Here is a 1,172-nt window from a genome sequence, read left to right as displayed (position 1 = left end):
ATATATATATATATATATATATATATATATATACACACACATATATACTTACATAGTATGCATTTACATATATGCATATACGCACAAACATACGCGCACGTACACAAACACAGACACTCACAAGCACACACATTTATATATACATAAAAAATATCATCTATATCTATCTATATATATATATTGTCTCACGTGATTAGCTAAACCCTTGTTTTCAACTGTTAGTTCCACTTTAGCTGAGTCTACACTCTGATGCTGGCTGGTACGACACACGACGCTTGTGGTTGTGGCTAAGCTCACATTACACAAGGAACCAGCGATGGTCACGTGGTTTTGGTTAGGGTCAGAGCTTTAAAGGAACAAAAAAAACGGAGAAACGGTTAACGTATGGGAACATGTGAATAGATGACATTACAAATGTAGAGGGGAAAAAGAGTCAGATAAGGCTGATAAATTTTTTTCTACTAACCTGAAACCTGATCCTGTGATAGTCAATTTAGTGCCTCCTCGGGTGCCACCCCGATTTGGTAAAACACTGCTTATTTGGGCCGTGTCACTTTCTTTGTAAGTGTATAAATTTGAACTGGTTTTCTGGGAATTTCCAACGGCAACGGAAACATTGCAACTGTTAGTCATATCTGAAATAGAGTAGAACATAAGCAGCTTTTTTTTTTAGAACATCTCTTTAAAAAAAAAAAGTTTCAGCCAGTAAGGGACCCATTAGGTAGTATAAAACTCTACTTACTTGCATTTTTACTTGGTGTGATACAAATATAATTGCTGGTATTTTGGACATGGTGTTTATCAGTAATACATGGTTTGGAGCACAATGTTACAACCGTGTTATTGGGATCGAAGCCACTTCCGGTGATTGTTAATCTTTGACCGCCAAATAAACTTCCTGTTGATAAAAAATTAAGAAAACAATAAGCATTTATATAAGACCTAGATTATTCAGAGACGCCATTTGCATTGAACAACAATAGTCAAATATCTTTTAATCTTATATCTTTCATTTATTCCAGTCAATAGCCTGCGGCCATGCTGGAGGAACTGCCTTGAAGAATTTCTAGTCGAATGAATCGATTCTAGTATTCATTTTTAAAGTATGATACTTATTCTATCACTCACTTTTGCCGAATCGCTAAGTTACAGGAATGTAAACACACCTATGA

At 35.3% G+C, this 1,172-nt stretch overlaps 1 protein-coding gene across 1 annotated transcript in view; it reads right to left on the bottom strand.

Moving 5' to 3' along the window:
* LOC106870093 (fibrocystin-L) overlaps nucleotides 1-1,172 on the bottom strand; it is a 69,646-nt gene that overhangs the window by 31,111 nt on the left and 37,363 nt on the right. Inside the window, exons 26-28 of the mRNA XM_052974982.1 lie at nucleotides 743-898; nucleotides 467-635; nucleotides 204-346 (exon numbers count right to left, since the gene is read on the bottom strand). Coding sequence (XP_052830942.1) covers nucleotides 204-346; nucleotides 467-635; nucleotides 743-898 — 468 coding nt within the window. The remainder of the gene's footprint in view (nucleotides 1-203; nucleotides 347-466; nucleotides 636-742; nucleotides 899-1,172) is intronic.

Source organism: Octopus bimaculoides, chromosome 20, assembly GCF_001194135.2.
Source record: "Octopus bimaculoides isolate UCB-OBI-ISO-001 chromosome 20, ASM119413v2, whole genome shotgun sequence".
NCBI classification, from domain to species: Eukaryota; Metazoa; Mollusca; class Cephalopoda; order Octopoda; family Octopodidae; genus Octopus; species Octopus bimaculoides.
The sequence above is the reverse complement of the archived record's forward strand: the minus strand, read 5'-3'. Positions and strand labels throughout refer to the sequence as shown.